This window comes from Natrix helvetica, assembly GCF_964273705.1.
Source record: "Natrix helvetica genome assembly, chromosome: 2".
Lineage (NCBI taxonomy): Eukaryota > Metazoa > Chordata > Lepidosauria > Squamata > Natricidae > Natrix > Natrix helvetica.
The window spans coordinates 277,424,093-277,448,182 of record NC_138552.1 but is presented as its reverse complement, the minus strand read 5'-3'; the positions used below and the strand labels follow the sequence as shown (position 1 = coordinate 277,448,182).

General features: G+C 45.7%; 1 protein-coding gene across 1 annotated transcript; it reads left to right on the top strand.

Annotated features, from left to right (window-relative positions):
• Positions 1-647: 647 nt before the first annotated feature.
• SSC4D (scavenger receptor cysteine rich family member with 4 domains) lies at positions 648-19,777 on the top strand (the record flags this gene model as incomplete). The annotated part of the gene is made up of 9 exons (XM_081940447.1): positions 648-660; positions 2,206-2,511; positions 6,025-6,096; positions 8,146-8,460; positions 11,006-11,089; positions 13,491-13,565; positions 16,090-16,401; positions 18,096-18,173; positions 19,461-19,777. 9 exons carry the CDS (start codon positions 648-650, stop codon positions 19,775-19,777), a joined length of 1,572 nt encoding a protein of 523 aa, XP_081796573.1.
• Between the last annotated feature and the right edge of the window lie 4,313 nt (positions 19,778-24,090).

The following is a 24,090-nucleotide window of genomic DNA, read 5'->3' as shown; positions in this document are numbered from 1 at the left end:
AATAGATTGACTTCCCCTCTTCTTTTTGGCAACCCCTGAGATATTGGAAGACTGCTATCATGTCGTCCCTGGTCCTTCTTTTCACTAGACTAGACACACCCAATTCCTTTGTATTCCCTCAAATGCGAAAAACAGTTCCCTCAAGGTCATCCTTTCCCACATATATATGACCTTTCCCATATATGTATACATACATACCTATATGTATGCATATGCATGCATGCATACATACATACATGCATACATACATACATGCACACATACATGCATACATACATACATGCACACATACATACATACACAGATACATGTGTGGATTTCAGCTCCCAGAAGTCCCAACCCAATCTTTGTTGCTTTCCACTGTGTTGGGATTAACAGGTCCCTGAATTCCTCATCATTCTACAGAAATGGGATTCTGGAATGTGAGTCATTAGAAGCTTGTAGACTGCTTGGTGGAGGATTTGCTCAAGAATTTTAGACAAATGTTTATACAGCCTGTTGAAAGTCTCAGCACATGTGAGAGTCAGCAGAGCAGATGGAGAAGGGTATCCAGGTTCAGTGCCTTGAAATGGGGATATAATTGAATTTGCATGAACTTACATTATGTTTTTGTTGTTGTTGCAGCTGGCAGCACTGGGGCTGCACCGATGACCATTCCAGGTGAGACTTTGTTATATGGAGATGCATATTTTAAAGTTCTGACTGAATTCTCCACCATTCAGCCAGAACTGAAGAAGCTTCTTGGATTGAGAAGCAAAATGTCTTCAAGAAAAAAAAGAAAACACAAAAATCCAGTTGCCTTTTGAAAAGAGCTCCTTTGGGACAACCATGACCTGGATGATTGAGAATCTCCATAGACATCCTGTCTGTGGAAGTCTGATAGTTCACCTGAAGAAATAGCGATCCAAAAAGTTTGGGGTTTATGTCTCTAAACCTAGCAGCCACCCTAATTCTTTCCCTTGGTGGGTTGAGTCCAAGAAGAATTTGGACTTTTAATGGGCGCTAGCTATATTCCCGATACCTTTTCATTTTAGCAGATCTACTTTCCCTTAGCCCAACAATGCCTCAGGGGGCAATATGACCCTTAACATTCTTGAATGACCACCCCGAAGATTTCAATGGATGCCTCAAAAAAACCATGAGATGCTCCCAGTAGAGCTATTAGTTGAAGGGACTCAAAAGGGAGAAATCTTAAGCCTGCAGGGAATAATTACATCAACTGCATTTCATAAATAGGGTAGGCAAAATATCCTGTCACAGAATTTTCCAACCCTGAAATTTGTTTTGGTGGCCGGCTACTTTCAGAAGATTCAGAGCGGCCCATTTTGAGATTGGGAAGTTTCATGGTAGAATTTTGTTCCTGTGCTTTAATTATTACTAGCTGACAACTTGGCTTTGCACGGGTATTTATAGACGTCGAAGCGTTTGTCTGACAGGGAGCCATTGAGAGGAGCCTTTCTTCCCCCTAGTCCCATGACCATCATACCTACCCTCTCCCTTCCCCCTCTCACGCGCTCCTCTTTCTTGCCCTGGCACATTTCCCCAAATCCATCAGGTGCTTCCCCATTGCTCCACTGGAGGGCAAACGTCACAGTTGGCTTTCCAGAGGAAGCTGCGAAGGAACTGACATTACAAACAATGGCCACTCTAGGACGCTGCGCTCGCTCTCCTTAACGGGCCAGGCGTTCCAAAGTTATGCTGGAACACACGCACACACACCAGGGGTGTCTTACCCCACCAGTATTTGTTTCCAGGGGGTAAATCGTCTGTGTACCAGAGGTGGATTGCTCCCGGTTTGGCCCGGATCAGATGAACCGGTAGTAACGGTGGTGGGAGGCTCTGCCCACCTGCCCAGATGCTTCTGTGCATGCCAAGCAAACCGGTAGGAAAAATATTAGAAACCCACCACTGCTGTGTACCAAGTTTGCTTGAAATTGCTCGAGAGTTATGCTGGAACATACATACAGCCTATAGATTATTATTGTTTATTTAAATTAAATACACTTTTTGTCGTGGCCCTGCGTAACTTCTTGATGCCCATCCAGTGCGCCTTTTGGATTTTGAATCCCAATATGTAAATTAGCTCTGGATGATGGGCCTGGCCTCACCTTAGTTGCTCACCTGCCGTGACGCAGCTGTTCCTCCCCCGCTGAAGTCATTCTTCTTGAGTTGTTCAAGACAGTAGCTCTGCCCTCTTTCTTCCAGAGGTACGGCTGGTCAACGGACGCACCCGGTGCCAGGGACGGGTGGAGATCTTCTACAACAATACCTGGGGCACAGTGTGCGACGACGACTGGGACATTGTGGATGCCAACGTGGTGTGCCGCCAACTCGGTTGTAGCCACGCCGTCGGCATGCCACCCGCCCTTTCTTTTGGCAGAGGGCATGGACCCATTTTTCTAGACAATGTGGACTGCAAAGGAAGAGAGGCAGCCCTCAGTGAGTGCAGCAGCCATGGATGGGGCATCCACAACTGCTACCACTATGAAGATGTGGCCGTCATGTGTAATGGTACAAAGGTTTGGGCCTGATGGATTGCAGTGGCGGTTGGGGAAGGGATTGGTGTCAAAGTGGACCCTCCAACCGGATTCATTTGTTTTATTGATTGAACATGTGTGGTAGATTTCAAGTGTCTTTCCTTCAGGAGATCATGGTGCTGAATGCAGGTACTGCTTGACTTACAACAGTTCATTTAAGAAACGTTCGAAGTTACCACGGCACTGAAAAAAGCAATGTATGGACGTTTTTCACTCTTACGACCAGTGGTGAAATCTAATTTTTTTTGCCACCGGTTCTGTGGGTGTGATTTGGTGGGGGAAGTGGGGGTCATGTGACTGGGTGGGAGTGGCCAACTTTTTTTCACTTTTTAAAGCATTTTTCCCCTGCCGGTTCAGGGAAAGAAATGCTTTAAAAAGTGTGGGGAAGCTTCCGAGGATCACATGGTTCAGATGTGAGCTGCTCGATCGTCGGAAACTTTCCCCCTGCTTTTTAAAGCATTTTTTACCCTGCCTAATTCACCTGAGCCGGCAAGAAAAAAATGCTTTAAAAGGCGGGAAAAAAGCTTCTGACGATTGCACAGCTCACAGCTGAGCTGTGCGATCCTCGGAAGCATTTTTTTTTTACTGCCGATTCGCAGAACCAACAACAGTCGTCCCTACTGGTTCAGCCAAACCGGGCTGAGCTGGGAGGATTTCACCCCTGCTTACAACCGTTGCAGCCTCCCCATGGTCGTGTGACCAAAAGCCAGATGCTTAGCAACTGGTTCCTATTTACGACTGTTGCAGACGTCACATTTTAAGACCTTCTGACAAGCAAAGTCAATGGGGAAGCCATTGTGGTGCTTAGAACTGGCCCACAGGGCTGTCCTGGAAATAGCGAAGGATCGGCCTGTGGTGCTTCTGCCAGTGCAAACGGCGCTCGTGAGGGTCGTGCGCGGCCCTTGCGAGCTCCCTTTTTGCTGCCAGAGGGTTGCAGGAGGCCGCCGCATCTGAAAATGGAGCTCGGGAGCCTGTTTCCGCTGGCAGAGCGCTCGGCTCACCACAGGCAAACACCCAACACAAGTGACATCATGCTGGCCACGCCCACCCCGGCCACCCAAGGTCAAACACAACCCTCAATGAAATCAAGTTTGACACCCCCTGGTGTTGGGTCTCCTGTTTGGGCGGGGGATTGATGACGTACAAGGTCCCTTCCAACTCTGTTAATCTCTCAGTCCTGAGTCACTTTTTTCAATGCCATAGTTACTTCAAACAGTCGCTAAACCGTGGTTGTAAGTTGAGGACTAAGCTGTAGCCCAGTCACCCCCAGAAACATCATACATTGCACTATGCCATAATGTGGGTTTCATTTTGGCTTAGTGTATTTACAGGGGTATCCAAAAGTTGGGAACTTTTAACACTTGTGGACTTCAACTCCCATGCTGGCTGGGGAATTCTGGGAGTTGAAGTCCACAAGTCTTAAAGTTCCTAAGTTTGGACACCCCTGGTGTATTCTATGAATCTAATCTGTTTCTTTTAACCAGATCTTCTTCAACAGTTAATCTTCTGTTCATTTCAAGGCTGGAAGTGGCAGAGAGAGTTCAGAGCAGATGCTATCAGCTTTGGGCTCTTTTGCCAGCGAAAGGTTTGGTGACTTCACCAATTGTGCAATTTCAGTCAAGAATTGTTCGGCCCTCTCCTAGTTCCAATGCTGTATATTTCCCTAAGCCCCTCTTAAAATGGAACACTTAAACCAGGACTTGCATTCTCATTAAGGAATCAGGAAGAGTTTGGTAGCCAGGGACGTGCGGTCAGGGGAGGCAGGGGAGGCAGAGCCTCACCGCTCTCATCATGAAAATAAAAAAAAGGGGAAAGGGAAAAGGCGCTGAGAAGCCTTCTGCACACGTGGTCCGGGAATGGGACCACGTGTGCAGGAGGCTCCTCTAGCCTCAGCCTCCCTCCTGCACTCGTGGTCCCATTCCCTGCCTTCCTGAGTCAACATGAAGGGGACCGCGGAGCGCGCTCCGTGGTCCCCTTCATGTTGACTCAGGAGTCAGGAAGGAGGGGAATGGGACCATGTGTGCAGGAGGCTGAGGCAGCTTCAACCTCTTGCACACGTGGTCCCATTTCCCGACTTCCTGAGTCAATATGAAGGGGACCGCGGCTCGCGCTAATGATGTCACCAGCCTCACCAGCCATAAACCTCACCGCACGTCACTGTTGGTAGCATATTTTCCAAGTATAAAATGTTGTTCAAAGATATATGGTGCAGCTCAGGCAAGTTTATGCCTTTTAATAAAAACGTGTTAGTCAGAAAAAGATGCCATCAGTCTCCTGTTTTCCCCTCTGATGTTCTCATTAAACAAAGTGCAGCTGGTTCAGTCTGGGCTTTCCTCAATTAACAGATAAAAGAAGATGAAGCCTTGATTGAAAGAATGGCTGAGTAATACTAGCTTTAGAAGCAAAGGAGAATCCTATGTTCAGAGCACTTTTAAACACCTCCTTTGAGTAGATCAGGAACAGTTGCAGCGCGAAAGCAGATCCGAACAGGCTAAACCAGCGATGGGGAACCTTTTTTGGCTGGCGTGCCATAAGTGGGGGGAGTGCAGAGGGGTCGTGTGCTGCCAACTCGGGTCGTTTTTCGTGAAAATGAGCCCGTTTTTTGTTTTAAAAAGGGCATAGATAGCCTTTAAGAGGCTTATAAAGTGCTCCTGGGGGGGGGGGTTAAATTGAGCAAAAACCGGCCCATATTTTGCTCATTTCTGCCCTCCTCAGCCCCCAGAAGGTCTCTGAAAGCCTCCTAAAGGCTATGCACAGCCATTTTGGTGAAGGGGCAGGGTTTTGGGAGGCCAAAAATGCTGTATTCAGTGTATAAGACGCACCCAGATTTTCAGCCTCTTTCTTGAGGGAAAAGTGTGTCTTATACTCCGAAAAATACAGTACATTTTTATTCCTGTGAGCAGAGGTGATATTCAGCCGGTTCGGACCGGTTCAGGCGAACCGGTAGTGGTGACCTGTGGGCCCCTCCGCTCATCCCCCCAGTTCTATGCCGTCTAATTTAGCCATGTTTTTGAAGCTGTGTGTATGTGTGCAAATCCCGCGCATGAGCAAAGCGCATGTGCAGAAGACGTGTACACTCATAAAGCAAGGGTGTGCATGCAGGCCGAACCGGTGGTAGACTTCTCTGAAACCCACCTCTGCCTGTGAGTAGTTGTCCTAGGGGCCCCAGTACACTGCTTTGCCCCGGGGCCCATAATGCTGTTAAGACGGTCCTGGGTTCTTGAAATATATTTGAAAAGTTTGGGAAGGCTGTGTAAATCCATCAAGTCAACCAACTATAATTTAAAATGGAAGTTGTAGGATTGTTGGTGCTCTCTGAGTTTGGTGGTTTTCTTGCAGACATTTCATTACCAAGCTAGGTAACACCATCAGTTATAGGGCTTTGCATGTACAGAAGAATTGGGGGTGTGGCACCCAACCATGGTGTCGGTATAATTATTCTACAGTTTTCTTGATCTTCATGCCTCCGTTTTTTCTGTCTTTGTAGAACTGCTACCCACACAATCAGCAAAAGATCCTGCCAGCAAAACAACCACAGTCCCATTGAAAGATAAGAAAAGTAAGTGCTTTCTAGATTTACTTAAGAAATCATCTTTAGCTGGCTTGCTTATTTATTTTTGAAAGGAAGGAAAGGATATTTATCTCAAGGGTCTTATAATCTAGCAAACAGCATATGGTGGACAGCATCCGAAAGGGAGGAAAATAGAAGCTAGGGGAAAGTATTCATTTATTTCAGATATATTTACTTAGGCTCGGATAGAGTGGTGTCTGGTAGCTATAATGACTTTTTAGTACAGGTACTCAATAGCCAGGGGCAGGGACGTGCGGTCAGGGGAGGCAGAGCCTCACCTCTCATCATGAAATAATAATATATAATAATAATATCCACGAGGGAGTCCAAGAGGAGGGAGGAAGAGGAGAGCGCGCAGGGCAGTGTCAGCTAGGCAACCGGCGGAGGCAGAAGGGTTCTCGGAAGCGCCAATAACCTTCCTGCCTCTGCTAATAATAATAATAATAATATATTTATTTCTTAGCTGCACCCTCTCCCGAAGGACTCGGGGCGGCGTACAACGAAACATACGAAATAAATATGTAAACAAAACAAACATATAACAAAGACATACACTGAAACATACACAAGGAGGAGGTCGATTGATAAAACAATTAAAATACAGTATTTAAAACCCCTAGAAATTAAATATAATTAAAATACCCAGTTAAAAACCCGTCAGGAGCGATATGGTTAGATCAGAGTTGAGCCAGGCCAGCTGCTTGAAATAGGTGGGTCTTCAGCTTAATACGGAAGGAGCGGACTGTACTTTGCGCGCTCCTCGTGACTGCAATAGACGTCCAGAAGTGGCAGGGGCTTGATGACGTCGCCGCAGCTGCCATGCGCGGACGGACGGAGGTAGCCAGAGTGGCGCCGAGGCAGTCTGGCAGACGAGCGACCGAGGATCAGGCTGCCTGATCCTCCATCGCTCGCTCGCTCGGTCTTTCGTCCGCCCGGACCCCTCGGCGCCACTCTGGTTACTTTCGTCCGGCCGCGCCCAGCAGCGACATCGTCGACATCATCAAGACGAAGTGGCTTGGAGGCGAAGTGCTTTTCAGTACTTTTCTGTGCGTCTGGCGTTTAGGTAGATAGCCATGTGTCCTAAACGCCAGACGCACAGAAAAGCACTGAAAAGCAGCTGTTGTTGGGGATCACGGAGCGCGAGCCAGCGGAGCGCGCTCAGGAAGGCGGGGAATGGGATCACGTGTGCTGGAGGATGAGGCAGGCTCAGCCTCCAGCACACGTGGTCCCATTCCCCGCCTTCCTGATGACGTCACCAGCCTCACCAGCCATAAACCTCACCGCACGTCCCTGGCCAGGGGTGGGCTTCAATAATTTCAGCAACAGGTTCTCTGCCCGGTTGCTGGGTGGGCGTGGCCTAGTTGACCTCCTGCACCACGGTGGGTGGAGGGCATTTTCACCTTCCCCAGGCTCCGGAGCCTTTCCTTGAGCCTCTGGGAGGGCATAAACTGCCTCCCCCTGCCTCCGGAGGCCTTCTGGGAGGCCTGTTTTCCCCCCTCCCTGAGCCTCCGTGCAGGCCCTGCAATTACCTCGCATACAAAATAGGCCACATGGAGACTCCTGGGAGGGGAGGGGTGGAAGGGGCAGAGCAGGGTGGGCGGGGCCAGCCAGGGGTGGGATTTGGAGGTTTTTTTAATTGGCCATAATGTTAGCTATGGGTTCTCCCAAACACGGGCAAACCCATAGCAGGCCACCCTTGTCAATAGCCATTGCAATTTTCTGCCTTGTTCCTGGAATTTTATAGCAGGGGACGAGAGAGTTCAGATGATCAAGTCTTCCATTCACTGCTACTGGCTTTTTTGTTTGTTTGTTTGTTTCTTTTTCTTAGAAAAAGTCAACCATGGCAGTGGAGAAAATTGAAACATTGCCTAATAGTGGCCCCTCAATTATAGGTGGTTTTTTTGCCAGGTCTTCTTGGTCCCCCCCCCCTTTTAATAGGCATCTTTGCCTCTTCCATAAAAAGAATTCATTCTTGCTCTCAAAAGTGACAAAGAGAGCAAGGCAGATGGTTGGGTGATCCTCTGGTCTCCTCCACAGGTGATGGGAGAATCCGGCTGGTGAACGGGGCTAACGCCTGCCAAGGCCGAGTGGAGGTATTCTACAAAGGAAACTGGGGCACTGTGTGTGATGATGAATGGGAGCTGCAGGATGCCAACGTGGTGTGCAAGCAGATGGACTGTGGTCGTGCGGTGGCCTACAGGACCAACGCCTACTTCGGCTACGGCACTGGGCGCATCCTCCTAGATAATGTGAATTGCGATGGAAATGAGCCACAGCTCTCCGCCTGTTTCAGCCTCGGTTGGGGCATCCATAACTGTGGTCACCATGAAGATGCTGGGGTCATCTGCTCCGGTGAGCAAGTTGGAAAAGAGACCTCAACCGCCTAGACAAGGCGGGCAGCTCCCAGAAGGATTTTGAATAAGAATAGAGTAGAGTAGAGTAGAGTAGAGTAGAGTAGAGTAGAGTAGAGTAGAATAGAATAGAATAGAATAGAATAGAATAGAATAGAATAGAATAGAATAGAATAGAATAGAATAGAATAGAATATGGTGTGTGCAAATTGTTAACAGGGCCAAACTTTGAAGATTCGGTTCTCTTCTTCGAATGATTTTTGTAAATGTACTACAAGTAACCTGACCTTGAAGCAGGAAACTCCAACTTTGAAACCGCTATTTCAAAGTAAAATAGGGTGACATTGACTGAAATGGTTTTTTGGGGGTGGGTATGGGTAGAGAGACTAGGTCCGTGATGGCGAACCTGTGGCACGCGTGCCAGAGGTGGCACGTGGAGACCTCTCTATGGGCATCCATGCTGTCATCAGCTGGTCTTCTGGTTTCCGGCATGTGCATGCATGACATGGGTTTCTGGCATTCCAGTGCACATGAAGACCAGCTGGCCAGTGTACAGATGCACGCTGGCCAGCTGGTATTCAGGTTTCTGATGCTCCAGCGCCAGTGGTGGGTTTCAAATTTTTTTAGAATCTCTTCTGTAGGTGTGGCCTGCTTTATGGGAGTGGCTTGCCGGCCATGTGACCGGTGGGAGTGGCTTGCTGGCCATGTGACCGGGTGGGCGTGGCTTGCTGGCTGTGTGACCGGGTGGGCGTGGCCAACTTGTAAAATGTGGTGAAACTCACTTAACAACGCTCTTGCTTAGCAATCAAAATGTTGGCTCAGAAACTCTGGCATTTGAAGCACGCGTGTCTTAAAGCTGTCACTTTACAAGACCCTTGCACCCCTAACCCTTTAGGAAAAAAAACCCCAGGGGTGTTCAAACGTGACAGCTTTAAGACTTGTGGACTCATATGGCCACGGGGGATGCTGCACTGGTTGTAAGTGTGAAAAATGGTTATAAGTCATTTTTTTCAGCACCATAACTTTGAACGGGCACTAAAAGAAGTGCACTAAAAGAAGTGCCTTGTAAGTCAAGGACTGCATATTACATGCTGAGATTTTAACTTCAGTTCGTGAGTCACAAGACTAAATTAAGATGGCAGCCTGTGTGCCCTTGAGACCTTTTTTTTTTGTTCTTTAAGATAACATGTGAATGCAGCTTTGGCATAAGGAGAAAGCTCAAAGAAGCTCAAATGTCCTTTGCTTCACCCAACATGGAACAGTGTGGAAACAGAATTCCTAATTAGTTCTAATGCAGCTGTGAGACTCTAAAGCTATATAGTAGCTTTCTCCCTGCTGGGGGCCTTTGCCATTTTTTATTTCGACTCAACTCCCCAGGGAATGAGTTGAAATAAGTAAACCCCTAAACACAAACTAAGTTCGGCTTTGCCAGTTTGGGAATCCTGGGAATGACAATCTCCAACTCATTTGGAGGGTACCTATTTGCAGAATCCTGGTCTGGCAAAATTGAAACGCTTTAACATATGATGGACATGAAAACATAGGACCTGTCCAGGGCATCCTTTGAAGGAAGAAGATTCTCAGGATGGAGCACAAACAATAGAAATGAACTCATATTTGGTTCCCACCTTCTTTTACTAGTAAGGAAGTTAAGTTAGATAATAATAATTTATTAAATTTCTAGACCGCCCCCTCTCCCCGGAGGGACTCGGGGCAGTGTACAGGAATAAATTTAAAACATACAAACAATCATACACATAGGTAAAAACCAAATTAAACAACCCCTGTACAATTTATAAAAATTAAAAAACAAACCTTAAAACCAATCTTTAAAATTTAGAAATAGAACTGAGGTGGGATAGGTGAAATTAGGCCAAGCCGGCTAGCTGGAATAGGTGGGTTTTAAGTTTCTGACGGAAGGAGCGGGGATCCGTAGTCATTCTAATGTCGGGGGGAAGGTCATTCCAGAGGGTCGGGCCCATCACAGAGAAGGCCCTTCCCCTAGGCGTCGCCCGCTGGCACAGATCTAGATAAGGCTTCCCTGGCAGTCATTCGTCATGTCAAACCAGAGGTTTGTGAGTCAAAAAACTGTGGATCTTGAACTAGGCATAGAAATGGCACTGGATTGGTTCTCACCACAGAGTTTCCCATAATTAGCAAAGGTGTTTTCAATTAACCCAGTTTTCTGGATTCACATGACATATTGAGTCGGGCATTGACCACACAACTGGATTCACAAAACTTGCTGGCTAAGATGGGGTTAATTAATTTGTGTAATTTTGTTCGGCATGCATCTACTATTAGATCTATTATAAGATTTCCAGAGGCTAGATTGAAGGACACCAACCTTCTTTGTCTATTTCCTTATTTTTAGAATTACTAGAAATACCCTTCAATTGCTTTTCATTTAATATTTTAATGACCAAAATATAGTTCACCGGAAATTGAGTGATGGCATTAACTCCTTAGCAGACAACAAGCTGGAAATGTGTTGCTGGCACACTGACTTGCCATGGCCAACCATTTTTATTATTGTGTCTCAACAGGGCTAGGGACAACAACCACCATTATGCCGATCACTACATTAATGGTAGAGGACTATAAAGATTCATTCACTGATACAGTCACAGGTAAGAGGTGCCATGCCTATAATTTCACTCTCTATAAATCAGTGGTGGGTTTCCAAAATTTTTGGAACCTACTCTGTGGGTGTGGCCTCCTTTGTGGGAGTGGCTTGCTGGCCATGTGACTGGGTGGGAGTGGCTTGCTGGCCATGTGACCGGGTGGGAGTGGCTTGCCGGCCAAGTTCAGAGAACACCAAAGGACCTCACAGTCCTCTCCCTCCTTATCTTTTTCCTTTTTGTCCTTGACTTCTCCTCCTCCTCCTTTCCCCACAACCACACTCCCTTCTAGCACTGATGATGTTACCTAGTTTGGTAATGAAATGTCTGTAAGAAAACCACCAAGCTCAGAAAGCAGCAAGGATCCCACTATCCCCCACCTCCTCTTTCTCCCTTTCTTTCTCCTTTTTGTCCTTTCTCCTCCTTCCCCCTCACCCCACTCCCTTCTAGCACTTCACTAGCTCGGGCACGACCGGAGAAGTTTCTCTTCTCAGAAATGTCTTCTCAGTGGAGCAGTGGCAGCCTGCCTGTCCCTTTCAGGAGCTCCACTGAGGAAACTTCTCCGGTCGCGCGTGGTTGCTCGGATCACACGGGCACAGCCCAAGAAGACATTTCTGAGAAGAGAAACTTCTCCGGTCAGGCTGCGCCCGTGTGATCCGAGCAACCACGCGGTTCACCTCACTCCTCCCATCCAAATCTGTTGCCAGTGCCACTGGCTGGCTGCTGGTGGGCCACAACAGAACCAAATCAAACTCTTCTAACATGGCTCTTGTGTCTTCCCATGCTGGGGGAGGAAGAAACTTTAGAGCAATATACCTGGACACCCTACTGAAGAAGGCTACCAAAACTAGGCCAGATGCTATCAGTGATATATTGAAAAAGGTAACTGGCTGATTATTTGCACCCAGGCCCCCTTTGACCTCTGAGCAGACTGCCAAGAGTTACATTCCAAGAAATAAAGGGAACCAGAGGTTTCTGCAGGGATGGTTTTAAAAAGTTGGTGGCTTTGAAAAATGTGGTCTTCATTTTTTTTTACCCATCATCCCTCCAACATCCTTACAGATGCCCTGATAGGTAAAGAATTAGATAGAATGTAGAGCAAATCTAAATGTTATCTTCATTGTTTAAATTAATCTTATTTTTAGCCCTTTGGTAGGATTAACAGTTAAAATTTGGTGGCGATTTGGAACTGTGGGGTCCCCCAAGTTGTGGGTGACAGTGTATTTACTCTCTGGCTACAGTGTTTGGGACTAAAGCAGGGGTGTCAAATGGGCCGTTTTTTGCTCAATTTTGCCCCCCCCCCCAGCTCCAAAGAGCATTCTATAAGCCTCCTAAAGGCTATCCATTTAGGTATTTATCCATTTAATAATTTTTAATTGTTATTATGTATGATGTTTTTGATATGGACTGTACACCGCCCCGAGTCCCTTTTGGGAGAGGGGGCGGTCTAGAAGTGCTAATTAAATTAAATTAAATTAAATTATCCAGCTCATTTCCTCCCCCCCTCCCCGAACACTCAATAAGCCCCTTAAAGGCTATTCATGTCCTTTTTTTGAAACAAACAAACACGGGCTCGTTTTCATGGAAAATGGACCGTTTTGGGGAGGTTTGCAGAGTGCAAAAACTTTTTTTAAAAATTTGCCTCTTCAAAACCTTGGTGCGTCTTGTACTCGGAAAAATACGGTAATCTTTGCTGATACTTTGAAGATCATTATCAATTCTGGGCATCTTAATTTCATAAGAATATTGAAAAATGGAAAGGGCCCAGACTGGATGGCTTGAATTGTTAGGAGATTTGAAACTCAAGTTTCAAAGGGGGCAAGATTGAAGGAATTGGGGAATGCTGGGTCTGGAGGTCTCCTCCATTAAGAGGAGATACGTATTTTATTGTATTAATCTGTTTAGGTAATAATCAATGGACTCAATAATCCCCACTGTCAGTAGGTAGGAGCCCAACAATTTAAACTCAGAGAAAGGTATTAAACTCAAGAAAATTGGGATTTTAATAATATCCTTGTATTTGATCATGGATCCATCTGCCTTGCTCACAGGCTGAACTTCTTCGGTGTATGTTTTTAAACAGAGGCTAGAAGGCAGTGGTGGGATTCAGCCAGTTCGCACCACTTCTGGAGAACTGGTTGTTAACTTTCTGAGCAGTTTGGTGAACTGGTTGTTGGAAGAAATCATTAGGGGAGAGAACCGGTTGTTAAACTATTTGAATCCCATCACTTCTAGAAGGCTACTGTGGTTGTGGGTTTTCTTCATGAGATAAGAGATTAGATCATCTTTTTCTTCCAATTCTGCGATTCTATAAACTGAGTTTAAACCACAGAGAATAGCCCACCTTCCTAACATTCATTTCACATAGATATCAGGGTGGGAATGCTCTCACAATTGCATGTCTTTGCAGTCACCGAGGATAAAATTCAGTCCACCTCCGAAACTGAGATGGCGATGACTTCAGCCCTTCTTCCGTTAGAAAAAAGTAAGTTTTTATACTCTTGATACCAAGAAACATGTCCTGGATGCTATGCAAATATTATAGTATCGATCAGACATAAGTGGCCCTTTTAATTTTCACAATTTCTGGGCAAAAACAAAAAAAGGGTGTGTGTGTGTGATTCATCCTGGAAAAGTAGAAGTTCTCCAATACTTTTTTTTCCCCCCAAGCCAAGGGGAAGAATTCACTCATGATGACTGAATTAAAGCAAGGGGACCCAGGTGGGGAAGGAAAGCTTAACAAAATCAAGACAGGTAGAACAAGAATAGGAGACAAGATAGGGTTAGACAAGAAGCAATGAGTGGAAGCTTGTCAGAGGGAGATCCAACCTAGCAATAAGGAGGGAATTCCTGACAATGAGAACTTTTAATCAGTGGAACATCTCGTAGAATTGTGGGTGGCCCATCACTGGAGGTTTTCAAGAAAAGACTGGATAATGATTTGTCCAAGGTAGCCGTGGTGGCGGAATTGTTAGAATGCAGTACTGCAGGCTACTTGTGCTCACTGCATGCAGTTTGGCAGTTCAATTCTCACCAGCTCAAGGTTGATTCAGCCTTCCATCCTTCTGAGGTCGCTAAAACGAGGACCCAAATTGTTAGGGACAACATGCTGACTCTGTAAACCGCTTAGAGAGGGGCTGTAAGTCTAAGTGCTATTCCTATAATATAGCAATAGATATGAAAAGAAGAGGGAGTCAAACTATTCTCCAAGGCACCTGATGGTAGGACAAGAAGCAATGGGTGGAAACTAATCAAGGAGAGAAGAAACTTAGAACTGAGGAGAAACTTCCTGACAGTGAGAACAATTAATCAGTGGAACAGCTTGCCTCCAGAAGTTGTGAATGCCCCAACACTGGACATTTTTAAGAAGATGTTGGATAGCCATTTGTCTGGAATGGTATAGGGTGTCCTGCCTCAGCCGGGGGTTGGACTAGAAGACCTCCAAGGTCCCTTCCAACTCTGCTATTCTAATTATAATTCTAAGCTGCCTCTTGAAAAAAAGCACCCTTGGGACAACCAAGTTCAGACAGCACCAAGGACTCCTCAAATGCAATCTCTGAGCAGTGCCTACAGCCAATACATTTTTGTTTTGTTAGCTGCTGCAAGGAGCTGGATCAGGGGCAGTGGTGAGTTCTGGATCCCGTTGCAACCGGTACAGTGCAACGGGGCCTGGCGTCCAGCACTTACCACCTGGCGTACTTACCACCTGTGACGCTCCACGATGCCTCTGTGATGCTCCAGCTGTTGGCGGAGCGTCACGCAGGCGCCGTACAGCCCGTGCACATGCTCAGAAGCCCCGAAGAGCTCAAATACCAGTAAGGAGGGTGGGTGGGTGGGCCCTCCGGACCACAGTACTGGAACAGTACCTAGTGCTCCCAGCAGGCACCGGTACACCCGTACCAGGGCGTACCCATTGTAACCTACCACTGACCAGGGATCCCCAAACGTGGCAACTTTAAGACTTGTGGACTTCAACTTCAGCTATGCTGGCTGGAGAATTCTGGGAGTTGAAGTCCACAAGTCTTAAAGTTGCCACTTTTGAAGACCTCTGAGCTGGACCTTTGACCTTGCACCTGCTGCATTTAGCCTAGAGACGTGCAAAAATCAAGATGAGATTCACAGAAGTTGTGAATGCTCCAACACTGGACGTATTTAAGAAGAGATTGGACAACCATTTGTCTGAAGTGGTGTAGGGTTTCCTGCTAAGCAGGGGTTTGAACTAGAAGACCTCCAAGGTCCCTTCCAACTCTGCTATTCTATTCTATTCTAATATGAGGACTCCTCCTTTGGGCAGAGGGTTGGGCTTAAAGAACTCCAAGGTCCCTTCCAACGCTCTAATTGTATGATTCTAAGATAACAAATGAAGCTCTATCCAATTTTTATGGGCCAAGCAGATGTTTAAAAGGGCGGGGTTTCAATCATGTTGTCACAGCTGTCGTCTTTTTTGTCCGTCCGTCCCCCTCCCAGCAGACCTTTACGAGATTGTTAAACGGTGAAAAATACAATTCCGCTACCTAGTAAGTAAATAGGTTGAAAGCATGAGTAAAATCCCTTTCCTTGAAAGAAATCTCAAAAGCAAATTCTTTGGCATCAGCTGGAATGACAGCTGGTAGAAAAGCGTGCAGGGAAAGTTCTGGGATTGGCTTTGATAATATGAATTAATAAACCCAGGAAAGTGAACCGAGCGGGGCTGGTGAAGCTCTTTCCAACTCCTTTACGGTAGCAGTGGTCAAGAGACGCAATCCTTCCCCCACCCCCGATGTAATGAAGTAACGTACTATGACTGCGGGTGCTTCTGCTTTATGCATGCCTCAGGAAACAAAGGGTGAGCTGCATGTGTTTGGCTCTGGATTATGGGACCAGAAGGGAGATGGGAAGGGGTCTTTGGGAAGAACAGGGGAGCAACTTTTCAAGCTGTTGCCCGGGGGTTTCCAAATTAACTGCAACTCTAAAGATCGTCGTTTTTGATGTCCGTTCCAGTCTCTTCTTTCTCCCACTCTGACCAGCAGGTGGCGGCATACGCCTGGCGAACGGGAACAGCAGCTGCCAAGGTCGGGTGGAAGTCCTTTATGGGGACCTCTGGGGAACCGTTTGCGATGATGACTGGGATTACCCCAACGCACAGGTTGTATGCCGCCAACTGGGCTGCGGCGCAGCCATTGGGGCTACCGTGCTGGGCTACTTCGGCTACGGCAGTGGGCCCATCCTTCTGGACAACGTGGATTGCATTGGCACAGAGACTGAGCTGACCGACTGCTTTAACCTGGGATGGGGGCAACATAATTGTGGGCACCACGAAGACGCTGGCGTCCTCTGCAGAGGTGAGAGATGCAGGGGTCAAGGTGCGTCATGGTTGGCCCCACCTATTCGCTGGTTCGGGAGTGAAATTGCAGAGTGTATGCAGGCACGCTTTACTCTTCGCTCAACTCCCTGCAAAATGGGTGTGTTTGTGAGTGAATGTGTGCGTGTACGAAGTGGATCGCAAACCCCGTTTCAGCTTTCTCTCTGGAAAAATAAGCATGTACTTGTTCTGCCTTTAATTTGCTGTTCAGAAAAAATGTAAAGGCTCAGTTCACGGGTGGGCTAATCTTCTTCTTGTTGTTAGTTGCAAAGTGGTGTCTAACCCATCGTGACCCCATGGACAACGTTCCTCCAGGCCTTCCTGTCCTCTACCATCCTCTGGAGTCAATTTAAGCTCATGCCTACTGCTTCAGTGACTCCATCCAGCCACCTCATTCTCTGTCGTCCCTTTCTTCTTCTGCCCTCAATCCTTCCCAGCATTAGGCTCTTCTCCAGTGAGTCCTTCCTTCTCATTAGGTGGCCAAAGTATTTGAGTTGCATCTTCAGGATCTGGCCTTCTAAGGAGCAGTCAGAGTTGATCTCCTCTAGGACTGACCAGTTTGATTGCCTTGCAGTCCAAGGGACTCGCAGGAGTCTTCTCCAGCACCACAGTTCAAAGGCCTCAATTCTTTGGTACTCAGTCTTTCTTATGGTCCAACTTTCACAGCCATACATTGCAACTGGGAAAACCATGGCCTTGACTATACACACTTTTGTTGGCAGGGTGATGTCTCTGCTTTTTCGTATGCTGTCTAGATTTGCCATAGCTTTCCTCCTCAGGAGCAAGCCTCTTTTAATTTCTTGGCTGCAGTGATCTTGGAGCCCAGGAAAATAAAATCGGCCACTACCTCCATTTCTTCCCCATCTATTTGCCAGGAATCGAGAGGGCCTGATGCCATGATCTTAGTTTTCTTAATGTTGAGTTTGAGGTTGTTGATATTTCTCCTGGAAATCTAGCCTATGTGAAATTTTCAGACCATATTATGCAGGGGTGTCCAAACTTGGGAACTTTAAGACTTGTGGACTTCAACTCCCAGAATTCCCCAGCCAGGCTGGCTGGGGAATTCTGGGAGTTGAAGTCCACAAGTCTTAAAGTTCCCAAGTTTGGACACCCCTGATATTATGAGTACTCCGTTTTGCTGATTCCCAAAGCATTTCCTTGAGTACTATGGCCAGTTATAAAAACAGTCATTCACCAAAGCAAAACTGCTAAGTTGCTCCAAGCAGCTCCTCTACTTGAGAGTATTTCCTGTTGCCCCAATTTTACCTTTGATTATTTTTTCTGGGCCGGTGGGCTATAGAAGAAAGCACTCAGCTGCAGCCGTTCCCTGTTTTTACTTTTGGGGAAAGATTAGGGTGCTTGGACAGAGACCAGAGGCAAATTTGCAAACCAGAGTGGTGCTGGAGTTTATTGATTTGCTTGGCCTGCTTCCAATATTGTTACTTTTGAATCAAAAGGGGTTTTTTTTTCTAGAAAAAGAAAAAGAAATCCAGGCAAGGTGGGAGTATGAGAGAACCCAGAGGAGATATCTGCAGATGCATTGGACACCATTAAGACTTGGCTAAAACATGCCCTTAAAAACAAAGAACTGTATCTCAATATTGACTAATTGAACCTATGTGCATTTGTCGTGTTCCACTTTGCTAGTCTGTGCCCCTTTTTCCTGGATTCCAGGTGCAGAAGAATCAGGAGCTTCCTTGCAAGAAGATACTTTTGCTACCACAACTTCAACCACCACTCGTCCCAAAGATGGTATGTAAACGTCCAGCTGCTCTTAGCTTGGGATGTTGCTCTTCCTTTGGAGCAGGGATGTCAAACTCAAGGCAAATTGGGCATGGCTAGTCTAGTGAAGAGAAGGACCAAGGGAGACATGAGAGCAGTGTTCCAATACTTGAGGGGCTTTCAAAGAGAGGAGGGGGTCAAGCTATTTTCCAAAGCACCCAAAGGCCAGACAAGGAATAATGGATGGAAACTGACCAAGGAGAGATTCAGCCTGGAAATAAGGAGGAATTTTCTGACAGTGAGAACAATTAACCAGTGGAACAGAAGTTTCCTTTGGAAGTTGTGGGAGCTTCATCACTGGAGGCTTTCAAGAAGAGACTGGACTGCCAGCTGTCAGAAATAGTGTAGAGCAGTGATGGCTAAACTTTTCTGGACCAAGTGCCCAAAATGTACATGCTTCCCTCCCAACTCTGTTCTGTTCTGTTCTGTTGTATTCTATTCTATTCTACCCTACCCTACCCTACCCATTTCTATTCCTATTCCTATTCTTCCTATTCCTATTCTTCCTATTCCTATTATTCCTATTCCTATTATTCCTATCATTCTTATTCCTATTATTCCTATTCTTATTCCTATTATTCCTATTATTCCTATTATTCCTATTATTCCTATTCCTATTATTCCTTTTATTCCTATTCCTATTATTCCTATTCCTATTATTCCTTTTATTCCTATTCCTATTATTCCTATTCCTATTATTCTTATTCCTATTATTCCTATTATTCTTATTCCTATTATTCCGATTCCGATTCCGATTCCTATTATTCCGATTCCGATTATTCCGATTATTCCTATTATTCCTATTCCTATTATTCCTATTCCTATTATTCCTATTCCTATTATTCCTATTCCTATTATTCCTATTCCTATTATTCTTATTCCTATTCCTATTATTCCTATTATTTCTATTCCTATTATTCCTATTCCTATTATTTCTATTCCTATTATTCCTATTCCTATTATTCCTATTCCTATTATTCCTATTCCTATTATTCCTATTCCTATTCCTATTATTCCTATTATTCTTATTCCTATTATTTCTATTCCTATTATTCCTATTCCTATTATTTCTATTCCTATTATTCCTATTCCTATTATTCCTATTCCTATTATTCCTATTATTCCTATTATTCCTATTCCTATTATTCCTATTATTCCTATTCCTATTATTCCTATTCCTATTCCTATTATTCCTATTCCTATTATTCCTATTATTCCTATTCCTATTATTCCTATTATTCCTGTTCCAATGTTTAGGTTTTCTGCGACTGGTCAATGGCAGCCATCGCTGTGAAGGCCGAGTGGAGATGTTTTACCTGTCTCAGTGGGGGACGGTGTGTGACGATGCCTGGGATCTAAAGGACGTGAAAGTGGTCTGTCGGCAGATTGGCTGTGGAGGTGCCTTAGCGGCCTTTGGAGAAGCCCAGTACGGCCAGGGCAAAGGATACATTTTTCTGGACAACCTCAAGTGCAAAGGAGACGAAACGTCTCTCCTGCGTTGCTCTCATATCCGCTGGAATGTACACAACTGCGATCACTCGGAAGATGCTGGTGCCCTCTGCCATCTGCTGTGATGTCGTAATAGAGGTAGGGATGGGAGGTCTGTTTATGAACCGCACAGAAAGTGGCTATTTTCCTTTTTTAACTGTTAAGCTTTGTTTCAAGCTGTTCCCGTCCTTCAGTAAGTACAAAAGAGAATACAGGTAGTCCTCAAATTATGACCTCCGTTGAGCCCAAAATTTCTGTTGCTAATGTTGTGGCCCACCAGTGGCCAACCGGAGCTGGTGGCAGACTCGGACAGTGAGGCGGTAGGGGAGGAACATGGGCCAGTCCTGGAGTCTGGGGAAGGCCCTGATGAGGGCTCTGTGTCAGAGGCAGAGATGGGGCCAGGACCATCCGACAGTTATCAGCTACCTTTGGAGTCAGAGATAAGTGGGGCTGAAGAACAGCTGGAGCCTCTCCCTGATGTGCACATGCACAGAGCTGCCAGACAAAGGGAACAGCTAAAGAAGAGGGGTTGACTTGGGAATAAAGCCACAGGTGGACGTTGAATGGGCCCCTCGCAGAGGAAATGAACAGAAGCAGAAGGGGAGTGGTGTTTGCAGGAGACAATTAGTTCGTTAGTGTGAAGATTTGCTTATCTGACAGACTCCTTGTCAAGTGTTTCCTTGTACAGCTGCTGAGTCTGGAAGCTATCGCCCTGGCAACTATCCAAGGACTGATAAGGTCTGTGTTTGCAATTCACCCCTGAAAGACTGTTTGCTGGGACTTTGCTGGATGTGAATGCTAGGAATTCACATTAGCCAAATAAAAAGGGTCTTTTTTTGGGACAAGGAGTCTGTTTCGTGATTTGGTGAAGCCTAGGTCAGAACAGCTAAGGAAGACAGTTGTTAAGTGAGTTTTGCCCCATTTTATGACCTTTTTGCGGTGGCCGTTAAGTAAATCACTGCAGTTGTCAAGCTAGTAACACAGTTGTTAAGTGAATCTGGCTTCCCATTGACTTTGTTTGTCAGAAGTTCTCAAAAAGGGATCATGGGATCCCAGGATACTGCAACTGTCATAAATTTTGCTAAGTTGCTAAGCTTCTGAATTTTGATCACGTGACCACGGGGATGTTGCAAAGGTCATAAGTGTAAAAAACAGTCACACGTCCCTTTTTTTAATGCTGTTGTAACTTCAGACGGTAATTGTATGAACTGTGTAGTGGTGGGATGCAATTTTTTTTACTGCTGGTTCTGTGGGCATGGCTTGGTGGGTGTGGCAGGGGAAGGATACTGCAAAATCCCCATTCCCTCCCAATCAGCTGGGACTCGGGAGGCAGAGAATAGATGGGGGCAGGGCCAGCCAGAGGTGGTATTTGCCGGTTCTCCGAACTACTCAAAATTTCTGCTACCGGTTCTCCAGAACTGGTCAGAACCTGCTCAATACCACCTCTGGAACTGTTGTAAATTGAGGACTATCTGTATATATGATTCCTGGTGAAGTGAAAGAACTGGTGACTAAAATTCTCTGAGGTTGATGAGAGCCATTCATGGGGGAGATTAATCTGTCTCTCTTAGTCGTGATCTCTAAATGGATATTATTATTATTTTGTTCAGAAGTGTCTGTCTCCAAGTACCAATTGCTAGGGGCCATTTTGGGCAAAAATTATTATCTTTGTATTTTACATTGGGCTTCCAAAAAGGATACATCCAATCATTCAGTGAACCCTTTGGTTGGACCTATAAAGCAGCTCTTCTTCATAGTAGTTACTTGTGTTTGTGTAGAATAATCTTCCCAAATCTGTCCTAAAATTTGGTGGACTATCACTTTCATAATCCCAAATAAGACTTTTTGGAAGTAATCATCAAATATCTTTTATGCCGCCCAGAGTCACCTTATAGGGGAGATGGGCAACATAAAAATTGAATGAATCAATAAATAGTTTTGAAGACCATCAAATTGAAGAAGTCCAGCATGCCCTGTTCTTGGCATTTCGTAACTGGAATCATGATAATTAGCAATGATATTTCCATGTACAGAGTAAATGATTACAATGCTCAGATGACCCATGACTGAGTTACTGCAGATGCAAAAGGAGTATGGAGAATTTCCAATGCTTTCCTTACATTGTTAGCCACTAGAGTCAATGGGTGTGTTCCCATAAAAAATTAAGCCATGCTTTGTTCTCTGAACTTCAACTGATTGGCTTCACACATCGTACAAAACCTGAAATGACAGTTTCATTAACCAGGGTGGCTGGATTCAAATAGTATTCCCAAGCCAAAACAAACTTTTGGGCCTCAATTTGTTGAATAAACCATTGTGACAGGTACAGATCTATTGTTGAGCTATAATGAGTAGGGTCTACAAGGGGATCGAAATCGGTAGGCTGCTCTATGCCCATCTTCTTCCAGATTTTTACCTCTCCTTCTCCTGTGGAGGCTGGTGCATCACGTGCTAACATAAGCAAAGAACATTATGCCATAGAATAATATTAATGTGGCCTGCCAACAGAGATGGCAATAGTTTCGGACAGTGTGGAGATTGGGGGAGGAACATGGGCCAGTCCTGGAGTCTGGGGAAGACTCTGATGAGGGCTCTGTGTCAGAGGCAGAGATGGGGCCAGGGCCTTATGCCAGTTATCAGCTGCCTTCCGAGTCAGACATCAGTGAGGCAGACGAACAGCTGGAGCCTGTTCCCAATGTGCGCATGCGCAGAGTTGCCAGACGAAGGGAACAGCTAAAGAACAGGAGTCGACTTGGGAGTAAGGCCAGACGATGAATGGCCCCTCCCAGAGGAAATAAAAGAGGAGTGATAGGGGAGTGGAGTTTGCAGGACAAAATTATCTCGCTTAATTTGTTCTTGACTCTCTGAGACTCTTTGCTAAGTTTTGCAGATATTGACCTGTCACCCCTCCAAGCCAGATAAGGTCTGTGACTGTAAATCCTCCCTTGAAAGACGTTGCTAGATGTGAATGAGCAGAATTCACAATAAATTAATAAAAGGCTTTTTTTTGTCAGAACAAGGAGTTTGCTTCATGCTCTTGGGAAGCCTCGGACAGAACAAATACGGGAAATAAGCCAAAAACTCTATCAGTCTTCCCCTCCTTTTAAAACTGAAGAGGAGTCAAATCTTCATGGGGTGCTTTGCATGGATGAATCTTAAAGCCGACATCCCCACGAAAGCATCTCTGTGCAATGCTGGACTGCCCTCCTTCCAGCTGGGCTGATGATGGGACGATAAAGTTCACACAACAAAGCTTCTGTACTTCGTGAACTCATTTTCTGTAAGGCAGGAAGACCATGGCGGTGGCAATCAAGGGCTTACCTTGACTTTTCCCAGAGTGTGTTAACCTTCACTACGCAAAACCCAAACATGAGGTGGAGTGCATCCGCTTTGCACACCCACAGATTTAACCTCCTAAGTCAGAACTTCTTATGGCTTAATGGGATGAGTAATGCAGCCATATTTTTTAAAAGATTTCTTAAGTTGTTCTAGTATTAGACATATCACCACCAAAGCTGCTTAGAGTTGTATTTTGTTTTCTTTTGCAGATGAAATTCGTAGACTTCCAGGTCTGCATCAACTGTAAGAAACCGAACTTCCGCGGTGCATGTCCAAAATCTTTCTGCGGCATGTTGTCTTCTCAGTGAATTTGTCTGCCACATCTCCTGCGAATACATCTCTCACCTGGGCTCCGCAGCACTTCAAATTCGATTCCAAAATGTTGCTTCAGAGGATACAGGAGTACAGATAATAGCATTTGCCTGCTGCAGTGCTTTAAAGCACCCATGTCCTTTCCTGAGATCTCGCGGCTGTCTTGTGCCTACCGTGTGGCTTTGGAAAAAGATATAGCTGCTTTAAAAAGGTCACAGACAAGTGCTATGTTCTCATTCCCACAAGAATCATTTTCAAGTTAAATCTGAAGCATGACCATCTCGGTGTACAGTTAGTTTATGAACCAGAAATTGTGTATTTTTCAGAGCAAGTCTCCACACAAGACATTTTGGATAGATCCAGGACAGATCTCCAGAAATCTTTTATCCCAACATATGAAGTATTTTCTAGTCTGCCATTTTGATATTGTTTTTTTTCCCCTTTTCTGAACATAGGGTTTCTTCTTTTGGTGTGCGTACTGGTTTTTATGGTGGCTCCTCAGCAGTGGTGGGTTCCAGATCCCGTTCTAACTAGTACGGTTGGAACGGGCTGGATGCATGCAATGTGGGCGCACACATGTGCAGTGTACACATGCATCTTACCACCTCCGTGACGCTCCAGCTGCTTCCATGCACATGTGTGGAAGCGCGGAAGCCTTAAAAGACAGGTAAGGAGCTCAGGCGGGTGGACCCTCCGGAGCACTGTACCGGAATGGTATCCGGTGCTCCGGGCAGGCTCCAGTACGCCC